This window comes from Nesoenas mayeri (genome assembly GCF_963082525.1).
Source record: "Nesoenas mayeri genome assembly, chromosome: 22".
Classification (NCBI taxonomy): domain Eukaryota; kingdom Metazoa; phylum Chordata; class Aves; order Columbiformes; family Columbidae; genus Nesoenas; species Nesoenas mayeri.
Window position 1 is genome coordinate 6,311,259 of NC_137572.1, and position 21,794 is coordinate 6,333,052.

Genomic DNA, 21,794 nt, shown 5'->3' on the forward strand with positions numbered 1-21,794 from the left:
ATGGAGCCTGTCAGATTGCAGAAAGACAGAGCAAATCTTGTAGCATATTTTGTGGACTGAAACAGAAACCATGCTGAGTGCTGTGATGAATGTTTCAGGGGTGTCCTGTGTAAATATTTCTAGCAGTTCAGGAAACTTTCAACAACTTAAGCAGTAACTTAATTTGTTTATACACACTAAAGCATCTTTTGTCACCATTGCTGAGGCTGTTATGTGCTTCCTGCCCTAGAAAATACTGGAAGCATTTGAAAAAGGAAGTCGGATGAATTTTGCATTGCTTGGCTTTGAGGCTATGGAAGGTCAATATGGAAGGTCAATATGACTTAATCCAGTAGCAGCCACGGTATTTCTAATGGCACTGCTAAGGATTTCTTTTCTTTTATTGTCATAACTAATCTTTCACTCTAGAACATAGTGTAGAAACTTTTCTATGAAACATGAATTTTGCCGTGTAAGTGGAAAAGGACCTCTGATTTTTTTCTTATCAACTATTTTATTTTTTATTCCTACTTAGGAAATATTTTGGTACTAAAATCTCCATAGAATGTACTTGCAATCTTATTTCTGTTTTGTCTCAGAAGATATACTTATATCTTTACCCCAGTACTGTGTATTAATTTTCTCTTTAAATCCTTTCAGCCTTAATCCTCCTCTCCTCCTTTTATTAGATAAAAGTCATGAGCAAATGTGCTGCCTGTCAAACTGATACTATTTAAAACAAATGATGAGAGAAACCGGACATCCAGGGTGAGATTTTTCAAGGTATTTAGCTACCTAAAGATGCAGATATGTACTTAGTAGGATTTTCAAAGGGCCTAAGCGTGTAAGCGCCTTAGATGCTTAGGAATTTTGGAAAATCCCATAAGGTGCCTATCTGCATCTTTAGCACCTACAGACTTTCAAAAATGTCACCACCAGCGTATGTCATATTTTACCAGTCTCTTACTTTTTCCCTAATAATTGCATCTTGGTTTGTAATCTGTTTGGGTAACGCTGTTTCAACAGAAGAAAGTGGGAGAAAAAGAGAATGTTTGGGGAGTTGAATTTTCTAGACTATTGTGCAAAGTCTTTGTAAAGTCTGTGATCATCTAGAATGATGACGAAAAGCAGAGTTTTAAATCATCATCTATGAAGTGCCAGAATGTGGAAATTTACCCATAGTTATTAATGTAAGCCTTTAAAGAAAAATTAAACCGTTTTCATTACTGTAAAATATCTGCCTGTTATTATTAAGAAAAGTATTGGATCACATAAGTTGCTTCCTTCGGGGAATGCACAAGACACAGATACATTGTGTTGCTGCTGCAGCCGTTTGCTCCATTTAAAAACCTGATAAAATGCAATAAAAATCAGTAAACCCACACTCGTTAGAAGAATGAAGAACTGCTCAGGCTGGCGTTCCAGGGTAGTTGAATTCAAGTCATACCTCTCTTAATGATGACTCTTGTTTTTCTGCGGGGGTTTCTTCTCCAGTTGGTTGTCATTATGTGCTGTCATTTAGAGTGGGATCTCTGTGGTAGTAATAAGGGGATTTTACAATTCAATGAGATGTTATGTTTCATTACATTTTCCCTGCCCAGCTCTCCAGCCTGTCCAGGTCTCTGATGGCAGCACAGCTTCCAGTGTCACACTGCTCCCAGCTTGGTGCCATCAGCAAACTTGCTGACAGTCACTCTATTCCCTCGTCCAAATCATTGATGAATATATTGAATAATACTGGCCCCAGCACTACCCCTGAGGCACTGCACTAGATCCAGGCCTCAACTGGACTCTGCCCCATTGACCACGACTCTCTGGCTTTGTTCCACCCGTTTCCCAGAGATGTCGGTGGGGCTGACCGGTCTGTAGTCACTCAGGTCCTCCTTCTTGCCCATTTTGAAGACTGCAGTGACATTTGCTTTCCTCCAGCCCCCAGGCACCTCTCCAGTTTCCCAAGACTTGGCAAAGATGATGGAGAGCGGTCCAGCAATGCCCTCAGCCAGCTCCCTCAGCACCTGTGGGTGCATCCCATCCGGACCCATGGGTTTATGGATGTCCAGATTGCCTGACTGCTCCCCAACCCATCTCATCCACCCAGGCAAACTCCTCCATTGTCCTGCCCTCATTCAAAGTGTTGCAAGATTTTTCTAATGGGTGTTTTAAATTTTCTAAAGGCAACAAAGCTTCTGCTTTGGCTTCACAAATCTATGTGATGATATATAGGTAAATAAATACTGATCAAGTAAAGGGAATAAAATATGTAGCTTTAGAAAATTCCAGCTTAAAATGGTAAGTTCAGAAAGTTTAAAGCATCCATTGAAAACAAAACAGTCTCTTCTCTTTTGAAGTTAAAAAATCCTTCAGCACTGTAAATTCCCACTTAAAGGTTGCTTACACACATAAACCTCTTCCTATTTAAAAGAGACCCTGAATTACTTTGCTGGCTGGAAGTATAGACCGTTTTTCTCTTGGCTGCCCTTTGGTGTTCCACTCTTATTTTCTAATGGTTTAGATCCTAATTTTACTGTTTTCCTATTTGTTTCTAATTTGTCTACCCTGCTCATAGAGTTTCTGTACTGAGAGCCTCTCTCATGTATTTCAGTATTTATTGGGAGAAATAAGCCCAGGTTTTTTTTTACTCTGTTCTTCTGATGTGAAACTCAAAGCTCATTGATTCCGTCTCTCAGGAGGGAGCTGCACATGAAATCTGGCTGGCACCCGTCCCACCACTATCCGCTTTCCAGTTTTACTGATGGAGGCTTGAACAGAAAATTAATTGGCTTTAAAGCTGCCAAATCTGATCAGCAAAGCTCAGCTGGTAACTATGTTTTCTTCTAACATCTCCCTGTTGTTTAAGCTGCAGTGACTTAGGAATTTAACAAGAACCTCTCAGACAACAGATCAGTAACAGGATATAAATAGATTTAAAAAACCCAAAACTGTGGGAACGTCTTATTCGAAGTTCCAACAGTTTTTGACAGTGAGTGTCTCACATTTCTGAGCCTGCTGTGAGCACCTCCACAGTCTGGAAAGTGTAAGGGATGAAAAGCTAATACGCAGTTTCTCTCTTTGCTCTTCTACTATCTAAAAGCTAAAATCAAAGAATAACAGATAATGCACAGACAGCTTAGGTATTCAGCAAGTATTCTTCCCCAAGAAAAGGCCAGTTGAGACCGTTCCCCTGAAATGAAACTGCATTTTAGCACAGATGTGGGTACAGTGTGAGCTGCCTTGCTCTCTCTCAAGGGATGGGGCAGCTTTTGAGAGCTGCTCAATACCATGAAACAAACGTGGCCATTGCAGCGCACCTGCAGGGTGCCAGGGGCTTCCTTTGGGCATCCTGAAGGAAACGGTCCATCTGCGGTCCCCCTTGGTCTGGCACAGCAGAGCATGGCCTGTCGCGGCTGCTGCCCTGTCCGATTGTCTGATCTGCTGTGGCAGCCGTAACTCCTGGAGCCCTGAGATTCACCGAGATGTAGAATGGTTACTCAGCTTTTGAAACAAAGCAAAAAGGTGGTTTTGACAGGTGAAAAAGATAAGACCGTGTGACAAGAATTTTTAAAAGAATTACCTTGGAGCCTGGCTGTCTCAATATACGGATGCATCTCCTCTGCTCCCCTTTCTTCCAATTCCTCCAGCTACAAGCAGCAGATAGTGATAGAGCACGTTTTCCCGCAGTGGCAATGTATGCTTTAAGTGCCTTGGCAGCTCCGCAGCTCACCTGGCCCAGGTGAGGGTTGGTAAGGGCTGTGGAGCTGCTGGGGCCGGAGGTGGGTGTCCCCTGTGCCCGCTGGCCGCCTGGCCTGGCCTGGCAGCGGAGCGGAGGGCGGGCGGGCTGGCTCGGTCATCCTGCCCTGCTTGGACAGTCATTCCTGGCTTTTATTCTGAAATGATGATGTCAGGCAGCTCTCTCCACCCGATTCATCAGTGCTGGCTGCACACTGCCATCCTGGCACCGGTACCCTGCCTCACCATCTCCGATCCGATGCCTTCTTCCAAGCGGAATATGTTTTCCAAAATCCTTTTGTCTGCCATCAGCCTCCTGCTTGCTAATTTGCGGCATTTCCTCTGCTCTTTGATGCAATTCGTTCCAGGTAAAATGCATAAACAAACAAATCCTTCTATCCCATCACCTCGGAAAGGAGTTTGCTGTTGCTGCTGACACAGGTCGGTAGAGCAATTTCATTTCTATTGGTACAGAAATTAGGAACTAAGCAATTTGAAATGTTTGTTAGAAGCCAGAATTTCTCCGTTATTTATTGAAAAGATAAACAGGACGGACAAGTGCATTGCACAGGTTCTCTCGGATTACGAGCAGATCCTGATGGTTTAGAGCTGGCAAACCGGCAGGCAGCAGATTCTCTCTGCAAGGGAGCAGTGGGACGGCAAGCGGGCTGTGCAAGGGAGAGGATCGCTTGGAGCAACGACGGTACGGGAGCTTCGATCTGAACGTGCAAGTGGGAAACTACTCCAAGGGACTTTGCATCACCTCTGATTCTTGTTTAAACTGGGGCTCTCTGCTCCCTTAGCTCTCTTGCACTCTGCCTCTTTCATTATCCTTTAAAGCTGAACTGCCTAGGAACATAAAGAGCTGTGTTTCTTGTCTTGATTACCTGAGCGACATGAGAAACCTGCCCATTTCCTTGCCTCATTTTCTGTCTCTTGTTGAAATCTCCCTTCTACTAAGGTCTTCTTGAAAAAGCTTGCTGGCATAGAATTGTCTCAATTTAGCTAAAAGCTGAGAATGTTGAATCACGAAAAAGAAAATCCGCTCTTATTTGTTCAGGCATTTGAGTGAAACAGTCATAATCAAAGAAAAAAGTGCGAATAAAATGTATTCAATCTGATATGTTTCCTGTGACACTGGTAAAGTTTCCCTAAGTCACCAGTTGTTCGTAGTGCCTTTCTAGGATAAGTGTTCCCAGGGCTTGATAGTGTAAATCAGTATTTAACAAATAAAATAACACCCCCGAAGCATAGAAACTATTTCTGCAGGTTTCTGTGGGAAACCAGTAGGTATTTCAGATGCAAGAGTACGCACAGTTCACAGCTGCTTTTCTCCCTTTAACAAGCCACTCTGCACTCCTTTTCTCCCATTCTTTGTCCCCGTGTTTTCAGTCACTTTGCTGATGTTGTTCTTTGCTTCTCCACCTGTTAGCGAGGAAGCAGTTGTCTGAGCCCCTGGCTTTGGGAAATCAACGCCCTAGATGGGACAAGGAGTCAAGCGCGGGGACTTCCCAGCAGACACAAGGCAAGTGCAGCAACTCCCGAAATCAGTGCAGGGCGCTGGGGTGAGCTGAGGGGGTCGAGCCCGGTGCAGGGAGAGGGTGAAGGCAGGAGTCTGCGTAGCAGAAACCAAGAGCTATTGCAATGGGGAAACCTGTTTTGTGTGCTCTGTTGTTCCAGTTTGTGATTTACGGGGATCATAATGCGGGAAACCTATCATCAAAAGGGCTTTCCAAATCAACTCTAGGAAAGGATTTCCAAATCAACTGTAAGGTTCTTCTGGATTTGCATGAATCATCAGGCAAAACATAATTCTTGCGTTACTCTCACCGCTTTAAAATTATTAACCGTGAGCATTCTCTTCTAAAGTCTGCCCTTCAGTCTGGTCCTGGGTGCCTTGGACTTGAATATGTGGGTTAAAATCAAAGTGGGTTTGCTATGGCAAATGAAATTTCAATTTACTGGCCAGCAAATGGCTTCTGTTTTTCCTCCATCCATTGTTAATATTTTCTGCTCCACCTACTGCTACTTAATTGTACTTAAGTAAAATTTAATGTCTAATTCATTGCCACCCCACCCAAAGCAGGTGGGGTATCTTCTGCACACAAATGTTTTCAACGTGCTTGTCCTTGGTTCTGCTCTTTCAGGATATAAATAATCAGTGCCAGGATGTCAGCTTGTGACAGGCAGAGAAATCACGGCACGCTGCGTTTTGAATGGAAACCGTACATGAACAAGCAACGCCAGCCTATGATAATTCTGTAGTAATTGCTTACAAGCTTTAGAAAAGATTTGAGGAAAACCTACGATGCTGTGTTTGGCGCTGCCCCTGCTCTGGTGTGCCAAAGGGACTTTAGGTCTTAAGCCTTTTTTTTAAAGGTTTGACGTAAAAAGGAATTATAGCACAGAAATGAGATCTTAGAGACGGCAGGATGGCATGTTGTAATCTTCATTTTTTTGGAATGAGTGCAAGGCTTTCCTGTGCTGACAGGGGGAATGGTCCCATGTGCTCATTAGTCTGTGCTGTTTGCTGCTGTTGCTACTGATCAAATCTCGGATGTTGCATGGATAACGATTCCTTAAAAAATGAAAAAAGTGGCCAAGTTGCATAAGGGCTCTGCAAATACCCTGTTTAACTGCACCCACCCCCTGCATTGCTGCGTTGCATTGTAGAGGGTGGTCACTAAGGAAATCTGTGATGGTTTTTTCCAGAGCAGACCAGCGATCTGCGACACCGAGGCGGTTTATGTAACGCAAGGAAAAGACCCGGTTTTGGTGTGTGTGTTGTGCTGAGTTTAGAAGAGATCATTGCTTACTTTTGTTTTCTAGGCTGTTCTCAGACACTTTCTAGACTACGTGTTGAAATGAATTCTAACGAGGTCAGATTTCAGGACGGATTACTAAGATTATCATGCGAATGGCAAGGTTATCACAGGAGAAGGAAAACGAAAAGAACTTGGCTTGCTTAGCTTAGGAAGTGATATGATTACTTACTCTAAATACACGTGGTAAACACGAGAGAGGGAGAACTACCAAAGCCATGGAACAGTGCTGACAGCAACACAAGAGGGACGAACCCTGCTGGGAATAAAGCCCTTCTGCTAATTTAAATGATTTTTGTAATAATCTGAGCAATGAGCAGCCCTCCAGAGGGGATAAGTGCCAGGAAACGGGGTAACTTTTAAGATAGAGTTCATATATATGATTTCTGGAATGGCAGTTGCAAGGGGGTGATCCGTGAGGTCTTATCCATTTCTGTTCAGGCTCTTTTGTGACATTTATCTTACTTAGTTCCAGTCTGTAATTACGCTGCTCCCCAGGAAGCTTCTGTACCATCCTCGGTCATGCCATCTCTGTTACTGCTCGGTTGTAAAAGCGGCTCCTTAGGGACATGTTGCTCTTATTTTTCCTGCTGTTTTACATCTTTACAAACTTCAGCGTGTCCTACTGAAGCTGCGTTTCTCCGATACTGGTGGCAGTCACTAAACCGGCCAGGTGCTGGTTGATATGAAAAGCCTCTCCCTCTTATGTCTAAGGAAATACTCTGAAGCACCTGCGTTGGGATCAGATTGAGTGCTTCATATAGGATTTAATCAGAACTTAATTGAATTTTAAGAGGGAGAGGATGTTGGTGGTTTGAGGTTAATTGCTTTAGCCCTACAGTCTGAATTCTTTATCTAGCTGACTTACCATATTAGAGATCTAAAGAAGGATTTGAGGATTGGCAAGCCAGAGAACTACATTGAAAGGCTCTTGCGACTGACCTTCCTGCGTGCCTAACACCCACTATGTCTGTGGCTGCTCTAAAGAAGCAAGCTTAGAAAAATGCTGTGTGCCAAATCAGTTCTTTTGGAGATATTCTCCCACCTGAAATAGCAAATTTCCTCTGCAGATGCCAACACACAGTTTCAGAGGCTCCCAGGGAAGTTGTGAGGCAGATTCACTTAATCAGCTGCATTAAAGAACGCAGGTCAGAGAAGCAGCAGTGGTGAAAGCGAGTAGTATAACCAGAACCAACTGACATAGCAAAAGATGAGAATGAGGTTCAGGATCAGCCTGGACTCTGTTTAGTGTGTGATCTTGTCTGTACTACACCTGGTTTGGGACAACATTTCTGTATCCCACGCTACCCTTTTTTATCAGGGTTTCACTTACACTGAAATCTCCATCAGTTCTAGTTTTGCTCGAGGCTCAATAGTCTCACGGTGAGGATGGAGCGGTGTAGCAAAGCAACTTCTCTGACCTGCGGATGTGAAGCCCGAGACAGGTGAGGAGGCGATAGCATTGGAAGGGAAGGCAGCAGCCTGTGCACTTTCTAGGTAAATCCACCTCTGCAGCTAAATGGATTGCTAAAACAATCCTTGTGTTGATGAGGCTTTGCAAGCCAGGCTACTGGAGCCAATAACTAACTGTGTGCTGGTAGCACGTAGCATTCCAATCAGTTCATGCTTGCTTGAGGCTTTTGTCCTATAACTATGTCTAATAAGGGAGGTATTTCATCCAAACAAGAGGCTCCGTCAGAAATAATCGTGTTCTGCTATTGCTTGTTTACTTACCAGCTCAGTCTGTCTCATTTGTTTTGTCATGTCCTGTAAATGTGTTTCAGCTCAGTTTCATTTGTGTTCTTCTTGACTTCCATTTTATTTTGGTGGGTGTGGGTTTGTTTTCTTTGGTTTTGTGCAAGAGGGAAAAGGCAGCGATTGCCTTTCGGAGCTTGTGAAATCAGAGGGTGCTGGTGGGTTTGAGAACTGACCTGTACACCTGGCAGCCTCTGGGCATCTGCTCTACTGCATTTCAGACAATGCCAGCTCCGCACGGTCCTCCACGCACCGTGCAGAGAAAATGTGACTGCCCATATTGACAACCCATATTCCAAGACTTCAGGGTTTTAACACCCTGTTTCCCTGAAAATAAGCCCTACCTCGAAAATAAGCCCTACCTCGAAAATAAGCCCTACCTCGAAAATAAGCCCTACCTCGAAAATAAGCCCTACCTCGAAAATAAGCCCTACCTCGATATTGCAGTATTTTTGAGGATGCTCAAAATATAAGCCTCACTCCCAAAATAAGCCCTAGCTGCAGTTCATTTAAAAACTCAATTTAAATAGTGTCCAGGCAACTATACATGTAAGAAAGTAAGCATCTTTTGGAGCAAAAATTAATATAAGATCCTGTCTTGTTTTCAGGGAAGCAGGGCACCATGTTTATAATACTTGCTGTGTGACAAGCTGTGGCTTGCCTGCATTTAGAGTAATCCACTGGGACTACTGTTGTTCTGTGGCGTGTTCTTCCTAGGGAGCTGCGGGTGTTTTTCTCTCCTCTGCACACCGCTTTATGTCTGGAAACCATCGGGTGATGGCTGATTAGATTACAAGTCCCGGGGAAATGTCCTAGTATGTACAGTCTCTTCTATTTCTTTGACTCACCCATGGTGGTGATACCAAGGTGAAGCTGAGGGTGTTTCAGAATGCAGATGCCTTGCTCTTGGCAGCATTGTGGGGTGAAGGCAACGTGCGCTGCTTTACGAGGTGCCTAATTACGTCCTTCTGCTTGTGGCTTCCACTCACACTAGCGCCTTCCTGGCCCTTCCTTGAGCAGCCTGAGCTCAGAAATCACTGTGGGATTATTGTTAGGGCTCCCCCGCAACATCACTCTGTGTATCATCCCAACTTGGAAGAGATTTCTTTGTGCAACCTCATAGGTTCTTGTAATAAATATCCCTGTGTTAACTTGCTCTCAGTTCCTTATTGAAATACATTCCAACTATCAGCTTCTTTAGTAAAAGTTTGCTCTTATCATCATGTATTTTTGTTATCTCCTTTGGGCTGCAGAACAGGTGTCCCTAATGGATTAATGACAGAAGAGTTAAATCCACTGGATTTTCAGCTCCCTCTGGACGGGTGAGGTATTTCAGGAACACAGCTTTAGTTTGAATATCCACTGCAGCTTCGCTGCTTGCGGAGTGCTGAATGCTCCTCTCCTAGACATTCAAACTCCAGCTCCAACAGTTGCCTGTTTATTTAAGTGCAAATCTCAGTTACCTGCTTTTTGTTCTCATTGTTTTCTTTGCAGGTTCAAAGAATCTCCTGCTCAGCCCAGCAAAAGAGCAAATAACCTTCCCCAGCCCCAAGGGTTTGCAATGCATCTCCCCCCTAATTCAGACAGTAAAGGAGACCCCTCAACCCATCCCAGCAAAGATCAAAGGACACATTCCCAAATGGATTAACGGCAATCTTCTGAGGAATGGCCCTGGGAAGTTTGAGTTTGGTGAGGAGAAGTAAGTCCAGGTTTGGTGAGTTTGTCAAACGATTCTGGCCTGAGCTCCTCTAAAGGGACCTCCCCTAAATGTCTCACCATGGTTTGGAGCATGTTGTAGTTTCTTTTTAAGTAAGTCAAGGAAGAAACGCGTGTGTTATCATCCTTTAAGAACAGTTGCTCCCTCATCTGGAAACTCCCAGTGGCTCTCTGAAAATAGGAGCACGGTTAGCTTATTAAGGTTGGAGCAGCTGAGTCACAGAGAGGCTGTGACCTACTCAGAACGATATAATGAGGGAACGAAGCCGCGGATTAAAACATCCACACTCCTAGTCCTTTGTCATTAACAAAAGTTCATCCCACGAGCGCTCTGAAATCCAGGGCAGGATTGCACTACATTGCCTGAGTTGCTTTAGAATCAAATCCATCTCATTTTAAAAAACAATAAATCCTTTCAAGGAGGCAACTACTGCCTTTGGCTTGGAATCTGCCATTCTAGCTGATGAACAAACCTGGCTCTTCCTCCAAAAACAGCTGATGGCAGCAGCTGGCCAAAGGTGATCAGTTTATCCTATTTCCAGAGATAGACCATAAGGTTTTCTCAGGGTCTCAGAGACTCCTCATTTCGGAGAGAATAGCGTCCTGCAAACAGTTGAGAGCTCGAGGCTCCTTCTTGTGTGCTTGGGCTTTCGGTAATAATTTCCGTTCTTGTTGTACATACAGATGTACGGTAAAGCACTATTTCTGTTCCCTATGCAGAAGTCTGCGGAGTGGTTGGTTTACCAGTATAGATTATTTCACCCAAAAAACTTTCTCACAGTGTTTTCAGACGTTCCCATGGTCCACTTTCAAAAGTAATATAGGGAGCACAAATCTCATTGAAAATCAGCATCTAACTTCAGGTCCTGCAGCTGCAAATACTCTTGATTTGTTCCACTAAATTCAAATGTTTTTCCAGACTCGTAACATGTTTAAATGGTCCTGGGCTCTGGGCATTAGCTTTTTACAAGCAATAATCAACCTAAAGGCAATAGGGAGAACACTATGCAGTGCCCAGCTCTTGCTTATCTTTTCTTATTTATCTTTTCCTGAAGGTTTAACCATTGGTTTGACGGCATGGCGCTGCTGCATCAGTTCCAGCTGCAGGATGGCACGGTGACGTACCGGAGCAAGTTTCTGCAGAGCAGTTCCTACCTGACTAACAGCCAGCACAACCGCATTGTGGTCTCGGAATTTGGGACGCTGGCAATGCCAGACCCGTGCAAGAGTGTCTTTGGGCGCTTCATGTCACGCTTCGAGATGCCACGTAAGAGAGATTCTAAGAAATAGGAAGTGTGCTGAGGTTTTCTTGGGGAACTTGTGGTGAGGTTTCCACGGGATGTGAGGAAGCCGGGCAGGCCTGTTTGCTGCTCGTGTTTTTCTCAGACGATGGCCCCTTGAAGCAACAACAAAAATGCGAGTTGGTGTCAGACTTAGCTGGTCAAGGCACATTCAGTATAATGTTTTAGTGTGGCTTCAGCTCACACAATTCCACAGTTTGTTGCGAATTTCCAACAAAAGTCTTTCCCAAAAGAACACCATGTGCAGTCCTGATAATGAGCATCACAATCCGCTGTTCTACCTGAGACACAGCTTTGCCCTTAGAACACCTTGCCTTGCTAAGCTTGTAGGCTAAGTGGGATAATCCTTCCCTTCCTGTGCAAAGGTGTAGGAGATGATACGAGTAGGGCGAGAGACAGTATTACACAGGAATGGAAGTACCATTTCCTATAGGATTCTGTGTATGTCAGGAAAGAAACAGGCTTAAATGCAAGCGAAGTACTCTTCGCTAAAACCAGAACAGACATAAAGTTTGCACCTTGTTGCTCAGCTGTGTGACCATATTCTGCTTCTTATCACCCCCGAGGAGATGGATCCTTTTCTGACATATCATCTGTGCTTCGCAAAGGTGCTTCACTCATTGGTCTGCCCAGCTCCCCATGTCTCTCAATACATTTCAGAACTGTCTACCTCCCCTGTCTTCCAAGCTCCAGCACACCCTTGCCTATGTGACTCTGCCTACACATGTAGGCTGCTCCTCACTGCAAGGACTGTCCTCCCGGCTCTCCCTGTACCAGCTTCAGGCTGGGTGTTTACCACACACACAATGTTCAGCTGGGGGAACCGTTTTTCCCTCGGCTGTTCTCAGTCACCCAGCCAGTGAGTCTCAGCTCCCCTTGGAGCAGCGAGGGCAGCTCTGGCTGTTGTGCATGTGTAGCTCTGAAAAGGCATCTTGCAATTCAGTTCTAAAGCGAATAAGGAAGAAGCAGCATTCCCTATCCAAGCCCTGCCCCACAAATAGCATCCCTGCTCTCCCCTCAGCCCAAGCTGTAGCTTCAAGCCTTGCCTCTCATTTCCAGTGCTGTGAATCAAGCACGGCACTCCTCTTGTGGCTGTCAGAGGAGAGGACTTTGGCTGGGGAGGAAATGAGAGAGACACGAAGAAATAACAGGTCAGAACCAAAGGGCATATGGAAGTACCAAGATTTTCTTGGCATCACTCCAGTGATTTCCACAAGAACCCGTTCTTGTCCTTTTATCCTGAACTCACCTGTGCAGACAGTTTCCTGAGTGCCTTTGTAGATTAGCGAGATATTTCTAATCAATCACAGAGGGATTAGTGTCATTGCAAATGGGTTTATTTGTTTAAACATGTCTAACTTGTTGTAATGTGACATGAGCTTGTGTACAGCTTTGGGATTTCATTTCAGAACCAAGTGACAATGCCAGTGTGAACTACGTTGTGTATAAAGGAGACTATTATGTCAGCAATGAGAACATCTTCATGTACAAAGTGGATCCGGAAACGCTTGAAACGAAGGAAAAGGTTTGGGCAGCTGGGATAAGGGGGTTAGCTTATGCTGCAGGAGGATCACTCCTTGTTGTTATGGCCACAGCCATAAGCATCTCTTCACGGTGTGCAGAGTCCCTGAAACATCTACTTAGCGATAAGGCAGCTCTTGAGAGTGAAAACACAGTCATTGCCACTGTAGCAAGCCAGGGGACAGACAGATATACTCATTTCCGTTTGGGTACAGCTGGCGTTCCTCCAGTGCACCCGCTGCTTGTCTGGACTTGTCTGTACCTATATGTGTGAAGAATAACAGTGCAGAGAGGAACAAGTTAACATCACTGATCTCACATCTGTATTCACGTCCTATCTCCTCATTCTTCCTGTCGGTTCCTTGCACCTCCTTACACCCCCAGCTTTAAACACTCCAAAACAGCCCTTCAGAGTCCTGCCTAAAACCTCTGCTGCAAATTGGTGGTGAGGTCAATATAAAATCAAAGTTCAGCTGTCACTTTACTTGCTCCCATGCTAGTAAATGAACAAAAAGTCAGCGTAGGAGTCTTCATATATATTCTGTGCATCACCTCACAGGAATGTGGCTGTATGTGAGGGAGAAACATGGCTTGTGAAATGACAGCATAAGCTATAGGTCCCCCTTCCTGCAGCCTTAGAGGGGATTTGGACATTTGCTGGGCTGGACAAGTGTGGAAAGGACTGAGGAAGGATTCTGCCATTCTGGTGCCAGTGTTATCTACTGTGCCCATATGTTACCAGGGACTATTTAATACCACAGGCTTAGCACACCCTCAGATCTCAAGGGAAGCATCCCAGGAGTCCCTTCCTCCCTATGGGATTGGTTGTGAGTCATGAAGAAGCTGTTAATGAACTGCACTGTGTTACTGTTATATCGAAATGGAGAGTTTGACGATTTGCTATTTTATCTGTTTTGTAAACCATAATGCAGTGATGAAAAGACGCGTAGGCACGTTTAGTTTGAATGTTCAGCTCTGTTGAGCAATCTTGTCATTAAAAAGAAATCCCCTTCAGCTGCATTTTAGATGCAGACTGGTATTTTTTTTTTTGGCTAAGTGAAGAAATGGAAGGGATGATTTCATGGTTAGACTCTCCCATTTGAGATGCTCTAGAAGGACATGGCTTCATAAGCTTCTGGTGGTGTGGCAGATTTTCTACTGCAGCCTTCCAAAGGGTCTCAGGTGGGATACTGGAAAGTTTTAACTTTAGAAATTAAGTGTATCTTCCATGCTTTAACGTTTCCATCGTTTGATCTTCCTACAACTTTTCCCTTCGGGCTTTCTTCCCAGCACATCCCCTCCACTAAGCCCAAACATATCCTAAACCAGGAACTGGGAATACCTGTGAACAGTCCTCACAATCATACATTTGCCCTGACTGTTCCTTCGAGCCGTAGACAGAGCAGCTTCTTTCACTGTGAGGAGAGTAAACACTGTCACTTAGTTAGGGGTGCTTTCAAATAAGTTGGTGGGTTTTAGGGCAATGACTGTCTCTTCACTCATGCCTGTGTGTCATTATCACATAAGGTCCCAGCTACAATGCTCATGTTGGCAACATTGCTGCTGTGTCAGCACTTCCTGCCGTGAGTCATGTTCATGGCTCCTAGAGGAACAGCTAGAGCTATTAGTCCCGTTTTACCGGTAGAACTAAAGCAGAGAGAAACAGTGTTCAGTGTCAAGGGTTTCGGGAAGATCACTGGGAAAATGAAGGCTGAAGTCCATGTCCCACATTAGGGCCATAATCATCAAGGTATTCTTCCTCAGACTTTCACAAACCCGACATTTAGAAAGCCTGTGGCTTGCTACAGAGCAACAGGGAACTTCTTACTGACAGAAACACTTTGACATTTGCAGGTGGACTGGAGCAAATTCGTTGCAGTGAATGGGGCCACTGCTCACCCTCATTATGAGCCCGATGGGACAACATACAACATGGGCAATTCCTATGGGAAACATGGTAAGAGTGGTTGGTGGGGAGGGTGTACAGGATGCTTCTTGCTGTTGCTTCAAGGAGCAGTTGTTGAAGAAACTTCAGTGGTCTAAAGAGACCTTGGAATTGCTGTTTCTCTTTGTGTCAAAATGATGGCAAACCATATTAGTTCTTATTTCAGAATGTCAGTGTGTCCCATAAAATGGCTTCTCTCAGCAATTAGTTTCAGATGCTTCTGACATTGGCCGGTGAATATCCACCAGATTCCACTCTTTCTCTCCCAAGCTTTGATGGAAAACAGGAGAATGATTTTTAAGTCCCATCCAGCACTGAAGCCTCATTGTTCCAGTTAGCCACGTGTTTGCCGCTTACAATAATTGGCTTTTAATAAGGACCATAAGGGTTTATATAGGAGAGAAGGTGAACGTTATGACCGTGACCTGGCTATCTTAGAGTGAAGCTGAATTTTCTGGGATATTTTCCTAGCTGCCGAAACTATGAGCATTACGTCTAGTTGTGATCTAGTTACACCAGCGTGGCTGCTCAAAGCTCGCATGCACTGTTAGTTACATGAAAGCCTTCTTTTCCAGATGCCCAAGGGCTGCGAAAACAGCCATTGCCCTTTATTCTGATACCTCAGGCTGGTTTCAGTTCACTGAACGCTTGCCCAGTTTTGACCATTTTTCATTCTTGCTGTTTCAATTTCCTTTTGGCTTTAGCAGTGTCTAGCTGTGCAGCACCTGCTGTTTTCAGCTGGAGAGGCCAAACCATAGATTATTATTCAAAGATGCCATCCTTTCCTGCCCATATGCTCAGGTTTGCGAGACGAGCATCAGTCATCACCAAGGCTCAAAGTTTTCATTTCCTTTGGCACACAAGCTAGGAACTTCCTGATACCGTTATTACAGGATTCTCAAAGTTAACATAAGGAATGTATTGCGGATAGACGGTAGTCTGCCAGACTGAGAAGATCTTTTCAAGCGTTGTTGGTTGGTTTTGGTTTTGTGTTGTTTTAGTTCATGTTCTTTTGCTAGGCAACCCCCTGTTTTATTGACTTGAATACTGTATTTTCTGCTTAGTTTAGCGGTGACAGCGGTTCCTGGCGTTCTAGGGAAAAAGAGGAGAACAGAGCCTGACTTTGGTGTCATGGATGTGGACAGTCTCGCATCTCGGTGTTGAACTTTGGTGTATTCCTTTCCAGGGTCTAGCTACAATATCATTCAGGTCCCTCCCCAAAAGTCCAACTGTAGTGAGACGTTAGAGGGAGCGAAAGTGTTGTGCTCCATTGCTCCAATGGATAAGCTGAAACCCTCCTACTATCACAGCTTCGGTAAGAATGTTTTCTGTCTCAAACTCTTTATTTAGCCTATTGCACGGCAGAAAGGGCTCTTCACTGTCCTCTGCCCCCGAGATGCTTTTTTAAAATTATCTCATGATGTCTCCTTCCTTCTCTTCTCAGGAATGAGTGAAAACTACATCATTTTCATTGAGCAGCCCATCAAGCTAAATCTGTTGCAGATTATCACTTCCAAGCTTCGTGGGAAAGCCATTGTTGATGGGATAAGCTGGGAGCCTCAGTACAACACTTGCTTCCATGTGGTGAACAAGCACACTGGGGAGGTAGGTGAATTTTGGGCCTTTCCAGCAGCTCTGCAGCTGTAGCTGCAGTCTTAGATCCCAAGAGAAGAGCGCTGGATAGCAGCCACGGATAAGCTATATGAATCAATGTAGAAGCACTGGAATATAAGCTCTATAAGCATGGGTGTAGGTTTACTGGAATAGGGATTGCCTTCTGCATTTTCCTCTCTATTGATTCATTTCTTTACCAGTCCTAAAAGAACAGGCAGAAATAAGCAGTTTGGGGTTCCTGGCACAGCAGCACAGGGACCGAAATGCAGTGACCAAGTACTATGGAGTAGTATAAAGAGGCCAGTTACAGCCTGGGAATGATGCTTTAGAGATGGAGTCAGGGCAGCAGCCTGGTTTTGCCTACTTACTGGCTTAAAGCAGCCATTCTATAGTAATGCAAGGACACAAGACAAACACCAAGGAATGAGCGGGGAATTAAATGGGGGAGATGAGAAAACTCTTTGAGGTACGGCTCGAATCTTTGGAGAGGAAATGTAACCTCTGTGGTGGTCGCTGCAGGTGCTGCCGGGGCAGTGGTACAGCAAGCCCTTCGCTACTTTCCACCAAATCAACGCCTTTGAAGATCACGGCTGCGTGGTCCTTGACCTGTGCTGCCAGGATGATGGAACAACTTTGGCTACATACAAACTTCAGAACCTGCGGAGGAGTGGGGAAGGTCTGGATCAGGTAAGATCTCTGCCTTCGTGTTGCATAGGACCTGATGGGCGCCCACGGGGGTCGAGCCACTTTTCTGAAGCAAGGTGCAAGTTAGTGGAATGGAGAATACCATGGAGGACCACAAGGAAAGGAAAGAAACCGTGGCTATGTGGAAAAACTGCAATTATGATCTACTGATGTGTTGGTATTTTTCTTTCCTTTTAAATCTCTTAGCAGATAATCTCCATGAAGAGTTTCCTTGCAACTTTTAAAACTGATGTGTGACACAGGACTCCATCAGCCTGGCAGGATGTACTTCTGGTTTAAAATCTCATTTTAACGATGCTCGTTTTCCATATCCCTGCGTAACAAAATTTTCCCTCGAGAAAGTATGCAAAATAAGCTTTTGCATGACTTTTAAAAGGCAAAGGAAAAAGAAACCCTGGTGTTTAAAGGCATCACTTCAGAAAATCAGCCTTTATTATGTAAATCACAGAAACACAAACATCACAGAAACCCCTACGTTGTTCTTTACATTCACCTCACGACAGCGTCCTCATACTCATAAATCACTTATTATGGTCAACTCTGTCAAAAGCACCATTTAAAGCCAAGTAAGGGGCATTATTTTGCATAGGTCATACAATGGAAAAGTGGGGGTGCTCTCAGTTTCTTGTTCTGCAGGTGTATTTATGGGTAACCCAGCCCATTGTGGTGGATGGGCAGGCATTTCTACCCCCTGTTCAAACAAATCTGAACTTTCTATGTCCTGAGCTCTCCTTAAGTAAGTCTGTTCTGATCTGAAAAATGTATAGTTGGGTCCCCATAGGGTCATTTTGTTTTGCTTTCCTTTGTTATTTTTTTGCGAAGATGTGGTGGGCATGACTTCAGTCACAGCAAAATGTTAGTAAGACCATTTGCTTTGGAAGCTGCTTCCAGCTTTTGTTTGACCTTCTCTGAGCACTAAAGAACTACAATCTGATCCATCTGAAGATTTCCATTTGTCAACATTGGGCGTGTGTTTCCAACACCCACGCTCTTTAACTGACAAGTAGCAAAGCCATTAAACTGTAATACACACACGAGTCCAAGTCATTTCAGAACAGAATCTTAAATTTACGCTGCACCAGAAGACCAGGGCATGCCCGAGCATGCTTTGTCTGTTTTCCCCAAATCATTTTAGGGCTTTTGCTTGCTATGTAAACTATATTTTGTCTGGTAGAGTTCCTCAACCAGTAAGTTTACTGCGGTTACCCAAACCATAAAAGCTTCGAAAATAGCGTTTTGAGATTAACACATAAGATCAAAGTGAAGTTTCAGGTTGAACTGGTGAGTTACAGGTTGGAGTAACTGAAAAACACCAAAACAGGGGCCTTGGCACCAGTTTTAACTAGAAGGCGTAATATTTGGAAGTCTTATGGGTTCTGAACTTGGCTTGAACAGAGAGTTAATGGCAATGGGGTGGAATTATTCCTCTCATGCAACCCGCTGAATGTGCCCCACTCAGGGCTGCCTGTTTGCCAAGAGAATCCACCACTACCCTAAACTTCCCAAACGTGAAGTCCATGTGTACCTGAGAACAGAAGGGGAAACCATGCAGGCGAACTTCAGGCATTGAACTGAGGTGCAGTGGTGCCCTTCTGCTCACCTCATGGTCCAGGGGACATGGAAGCTCCTCCAGACACTGATGTAGAGCGTTAGTCAGGTATTTCTAGTCCCGATCTGGACAAACCCCTCCTCCCATTAATTTCACAGCCAGCATTTGCACTCCGAGGGTGCGTTTCCAGCAGGGGTGTCTCCTCTGCTCACTCATGCTATGGAGGTCCCATTTTCTTTAATTCCTCTGCTAGCTCATGGTTTTGATGAGGCAAGAAGAGCCCGAGTCACAGGGTCAGCAGGACACGTGTGGATAGGCTGCAAAAATGATCAATGTAGGTCTGTTCTAACTGAATAAGATATAGTGTTCCCAATGCTGGATTTGGAGAATAGCAGTGATTTGCATACCCAGCACAGCACTAATTACTGTCAAAGCAATGCTGACTCATTTAATAAGCTTTTTGTTTTCTACTGCAAAGTACTGGAACAAGCAGAACCCTTACCAGAACTCGCTAAAACATGTAATAGAAAGAAGAATAATATTTCAGGGGTGGGAGGAATATCTAAAACTTCAGAATTGTTCCCAAAAAGGGCACTTAGCTCAAAATGCCACTGTCCTCTCTCCATCACTGTAACTTTCTGTCTCCGTAACAGATTTATGACTCAATATCCCGAGCTTTCCCTCGTCGCTTCGTTCTCCCACTGAACGTGAATGCAGACACACCTGTGGGCAAGAACCTGAACCCGCTTTCTTATACATTGGCAAGGGCTGTGAAAGACGCAGATGGCAAGGTATGTATCAAAGACTTATGTAACGGCATTTATGGCTGTGGTCTGCAACGATGAGTCAGTTGTTGGAGGGAAGCAGGTAAGGGAGATGGAATTGGTGCTTCTATTCGCCTCCGTGTGGTTGTCAGGCTCACCTTTAAACATTTCTTCTCCGTGATGGTTGTGCAGTGGGTTGATGGGACCGGTCAGGTCTTCTGCCCAGCCAAAGCTAAACTGACACTGGTGTCATGCTTCTTCTAGGTCTGGTGCACACATGAAAATCTCCACCCTGAGGGATTTGAAAAGGTTGGGGGCTTGGAGTTCCCCCAGATCAACTACTCTCGGTACAATGGCAGGAGGTACCGTTACTTCTATGGATGTGGTTTTCGGCATTTGGTTGGAGATTCCTTGATCAAGGTTGACGTGGAGACCAAGAATTTCAAGGTGAGGTGAAGTGATGTTATCCTTTGTCAGCGATAGGAGTCATTCCACTGAACTGGCCTTGAAGATACATCATTTACCAGGCACTTTAGGGATCTTCATTCATATGGATCTAAGAGCAGGTTCCTGATTTCATCTCTCACCTAGTACTTCATGCTCTCACTCACCAGAAGAGATCACTCCAGATTCTTAGATAGATGATGGAACAGAAGTGGTTGGGTAAAATATGTATGTGTCTTCCAGGCCAAAGAAGAGTCATCTCTTAGTACAGAAATACCCAAGCAGCGTGGGCAGTTGGATATAAACTGACAAAGCATTTGTGGCTCAGGAAAGAAACAAAGTTTAGGACATGCCTGGGCACAACATGTTCTGCGCTACCATGGTATGAAGGTGATTGTGCCAGCCAGGTTGGCGGTGTTCTCTGAAATTGTAGCTTACACCTGTTCCCATGCAAACTGTTGGATGAAATGAGTAATAGGAACACTTTTTGCTGTCTGTCTGCATGATGCCTGGCACAATGGGCGTGCTGTCACAACATTGGCACCATCATACTACTGGAATCAAAATAATTAATTAAAAGGTTGAACTATAGGTTTCTTGGAGCTCAAAGTATGCCTGGGTATCTTTGTGGGGAGCACCTCAACTTGCAACTCTGCTAACTAGAGCAGACAAGTATTAATGAAATGAAACACATCCATATGTTGCTGTGCTTGCTAGATTTGGCAGGAGGATGGATCCTACCCCTCAGAGCCTGTGTTTGTGCCAGTGCCTAATGCCACGGCAGAAGACAGTGGAGTCATCTTGTCTGTTGTGGTCTCCCTCACTGAGGTAACTTCTTGCTACTGGTTCAAAGTCACATAATGTTAGTTATACTTTCTAAATTGCAAAGCTGAATTTGAGGCTCTCTGACAGATGCTTCTAGCACCATGTGCCTCTGCAACTGCCAAGCACAGCCAGACCAGCTTCAAGTAGGGGTGTGCCTCGGAATGTCAATGTGGCATCTGTGACTATCAGTGCTCCCAGCCGACTGTCTTACAGTCTTGGTCTGTATGGCCTGGTTGTACATTTGGGCTCCCTTGTGGGTGACAGATTGAGTGGGTTGGGCAGTGGAATGAAGTTCAGCCTGGGCATTCATTCTGGCTTGCTTTTCATCCTGCAGAACCAAAGTGCTTTCCTGCTTGTCCTGGATGCAGAAACCTTCAGAGAACTGGGGCGAGCAGAAGTCCCAGTGCAAATGCCTTATGGATTCCACGGCATCTTTACTTCCCACTGACGGAAGACCTTGTCATCTCCCATCATTCAGAGCCAGGTCGGGCTCAGAAACCAACCTCTGCTTTCTTTTGCCTCCCACCTTTGCATTATGCCCTGCATGAAGGAACTGCTTTTTCTCTATCATAACCCCCACATTACTGCTACACTGCTAACAATAAGCAGCAAATGGTCTGAGGAAGGCAGAAGCCCCTTCACTCAAACAGCCCACAGCTTTATCTTAATTTTCTAACTATCTTCATAGACCAGTTAGCAGCAGTTCACAACAGCTGCCACGTGTAAGGCGTGCAAGGGAGAAAATGGAAACTAAGATGACCATTACTTTCCCTTCATAGCTATGTGCTCTGAAGGGAAGAGAGTATTGGCGTTTTGATCAGTGACTTTGGCAGATATATGTAAAGCAGAAGAGAGGAGTAAAACCAACTAGTAACATGTAGGTTCAATGAAGGGATGTATGCAATTTCATCCCCATTGTGTCAAGATTGCCTTCACTGAACCCCAGACAGCAGATGTAAAGACTCGCAGAAGCTGTACTTGTAGTGCTTTTCTTTGTACAGTAACAGTGCCCTCAAATAAAAGCTTGTGAAGTTTCTTTGTTTCCCTGCTCTCACCAGAGCCGCAGCCAACTTCGTGCTGTGCAACGCCTGCAACCCTGATACACAACTTATCATACAGCATGGTCTT

At 44.7% G+C, this 21,794-nt stretch overlaps 1 protein-coding gene across 1 annotated transcript; it reads left to right on the top strand.

Moving 5' to 3' along the window:
* Positions 1-3,964: 3,964 nt before the first annotated feature.
* BCO2 (beta-carotene oxygenase 2) lies at positions 3,965-21,114 on the top strand (the record flags this gene model as incomplete). The annotated part of the gene is made up of 13 exons (XM_080357833.1): positions 3,965-4,073; positions 5,138-5,230; positions 9,777-9,981; positions 11,054-11,265; positions 12,709-12,824; positions 14,675-14,777; positions 15,952-16,080; positions 16,210-16,370; positions 16,899-17,066; positions 19,287-19,424; positions 19,662-19,844; positions 20,559-20,669; positions 21,001-21,114. The coding sequence occupies 13 exons, from the start codon at positions 3,965-3,967 to the stop codon at positions 21,112-21,114; spliced, it is 1,842 nt and encodes a 613-aa protein (XP_080213959.1).
* Positions 21,115-21,794: the final 680 nt, after the last annotated feature.